The sequence below is a fragment of the Musca vetustissima genome, unplaced genomic scaffold (assembly GCF_032173495.1).
Source record: "Musca vetustissima isolate MV318-11 ecotype Yass unplaced genomic scaffold, APGP_CSIRO_Mvet_v1 utg12855, whole genome shotgun sequence".
Lineage (NCBI taxonomy): Eukaryota > Metazoa > Arthropoda > Insecta > Diptera > Muscidae > Musca > Musca vetustissima.
This window is the reverse complement of record NW_026875140.1, coordinates 98,940-101,860: the sequence shown is the minus strand read 5'-3', so window position 1 is coordinate 101,860 and position 2,921 is coordinate 98,940. Positions and strand designations below refer to the sequence as shown.

Here is a 2,921-nt window from a genome sequence, read left to right as displayed (position 1 = left end):
GCTCAATTCAGTACATTTTACCATATTTCGTGCAAATCGACAGATATATAGGGTCTTTAGTGCATCATTTACCTTAAATCGGACGAAACTATATATGGGAGCTATATCTAAATCTGGACCGATTTTCACGAAACTTGGCAGACACTCTAGGCTCAATTCAGTACGTTATGCCAAATTTGGTGCAAATCGGAATATATATAGGGACTTTGGTGCACCATTTACATGAAATCGGACGAAAATATATATGGGAGCTATATCTAAATCTGAACCGATTTTTCCCAATTTCAATAGGGTTCGTCCTTGGGCCAAACAAATGAGTTGTGCCAAATTTCAGCCAAATCGGATTATAAATGCGACCTGTACTTATTTTACAATTTAGCACCAAACAGACGGAAAGTGATTCTCTGCATATTCTCAAAAGGAACCATGTGTCTATCTCGTTTCCTTTTGCCTGTTACAAGCATATGCACAAAGACATAATACCCTGTGCCAAAGTGTGGTGAAGGGTATAAAAATCGGACGAAACTATATGTGGAAGCTATATCTAAATCTGAACCGATTTTAGCAGAACTACAGTCTGGACCTAATACAGTACTCTCTGCAAAATTGTATCTCAATCCGACAAATATTGGGAGTTTGGTGTATCATTCACAAAAAATCGGATGAAACTATATATGGGAGCTGTATCTAAATCTGAACCGATATATAAGTATGGGTCTGATTCAGTGCGCTATGCAAAATATTGGCCCAATCGGACAAATATTGAGAGTTTGGTGCATCATTTACATAAAATCGGACGAAACTATATATGGGAGCTATATCTAATTCTGAACCGATTTTCTCCAATTTCAATTGAGTTCATCCTTGGGCCATATAAGTGAACTGTGCCAAATTTCATCCAAATCGGATAATAAGTGCGACCTGTACTTTGTTCATAAAAATACATGGACGGACATGCGTAAATCGACTCCGAATGTGATTCTATGCATATTCTCAAAAGGAACAACAAACATATGCATGAAGACATAATACCCTGTACCACAGTGTGGTGAAGGGTATAATTAATCTTTAAAAAATCCACGTCTATTCGACCATTGAAAAAATATTCTTTACAAAATCCACGCCTATTCAACCATTGAAAAAATATTCTGTGTGAAAATTCCTTCTACATATCTTCTTATTAGAGATCGCCCTCCCCAGATTATTAACAAATTAGTAATTAAATTTAAATATTTCCAATATATAAATATATATTTTTATTTTTATTAAAAATAATAAAACAATTTTTTTTGTTCGCTCACAAATAATGTTTGACATATTTTTGTGGCCAGGTTATTCAATATCACTTTGATCCGAATGGTATCTGTAGGATCAGCTGTTCTTCTTTTAATCCTTCTTTTTTTCGGGTAGCCCTTACAATGTAAGCAGCCTCATTGCTTTTTCCAAAAGCTTATTTTCCGATTTCGACGAAGACGACTTTGTTTTCGATTTCTTCGTCTTCTTGTTGGCCTTTTGGGGAACATCACTGGCCACCGAAAGTTCTCCAATTGCGGTAGATGATAAAATATCTCGCGATGGTAGGGCGGCCTTGGCATCATGTCTACGTTTGATCAAAGACATTAGACGCATTTTTAGCGACTTACTTTTGGAGTAGGAGACCATTTTGGATTTTGGCTGCAGGGGTGGAATGTTTTCATAGAGATGACTCTCGTTACTGGTGCTGATACTGCGATTGATAACGAAAACACCTGAATCTTCGGAGTCGGAATTTATGCTACTATCCACAGCGGAATTACTGTACAGGGCGGTACTTTGTTTTTGGCCATGTAGAGCAGCAAAATATTTATCATCATATAGATCCGCACCCTCATCATCATCGTCGTGGGAGGAGAATTCCTCATCACTGCTGCTTAGCAGATCCTCTTCGTGAATACTGCTACAGGTTGAAGAATCCAAACAGGTTACTTGTCTCTTCCTTTGAGATCTCTTCTGTTTACGTCTGAGTTTTCGATTATGCTTCGAACGTTCCAGCCGCGCAATCGTTTCCAGACTATCCACAAAGGTTTGCAGATCATTGGGTGAAAATTGCGAAGTATTTATTTCCGTTTCCGATTGTAGAGTATCATCTTCGAAGTTGATGGTACTGGCTGTTTCGTTGGTGTTGATATAGGTTTCATGCTCCTTGCGGCAATGGTGGTGACTATTGGAGCAGGCCATTGAATGGGCATAAACATAATCGTATATATCACTCATCGTGTTCTTGTTCCGGAATTTCTATTGTTATTTCGTTTGATCGTTTAATGTCGTTCTTATCCTTAGAGGAGTTCAAACAAGACTGATATCGATTTCAATATTTTGCCTACATTAAATACCCGAATTGTGTAAAGGTCCAACCCACTTTCACCAGTTTCGTTCTCCGATTTTATTGGGCAGACGCCAAGAGAATTTGATTGCCGTCATATAAGAATTAATAAACAGCTTAAACCTTTACCTAGCATCACCTGAGATGACAGTTATCCAGCTACCTACCTGCCTACCCGACGGTCGGCCAGCCGTCCGGCTAGCCTTATTGTCCAGTATTTGCGACAGTTAGAATATTTGTTCGAATCGGCCGCCTGGGCCGGACCGTTAGCAGGTACTCGACCACATTTTATAACGACGTTATTTCCCACCTGTGGTTTGCAACAGACTAGCTGAACAACTTCCAGGAAATTTTGTCAGCTCTCTGCTTCTCTAAGGACCGAAAAAAACTGTGAAGGATAATCATATTAGACTTGGCTAAGGCGACAAATATGCGGTGATTGTGCAAACGATGCCGCAGGATAAAGGAAAAATAGAAACAACAAACACGGCAAGCCAAAAACAAACAGGCGGACAGACACCTATACATACACTACCACACACACACACATACACTGACA

The 2,921-nt window shown here is 39.1% G+C and overlaps 1 protein-coding gene across 1 annotated transcript; it reads right to left on the bottom strand.

The window, feature by feature from the left end:
* Positions 1-1,413: 1,413 nt before the first annotated feature.
* LOC133337655 (uncharacterized) lies at positions 1,414-2,253 on the bottom strand. Its single transcript, XM_061545862.1, has one exon. The coding sequence runs from the start codon at positions 2,251-2,253 to the stop codon at positions 1,414-1,416; it is 840 nt and encodes a 279-aa protein (XP_061401846.1).
* Positions 2,254-2,921: the final 668 nt, after the last annotated feature.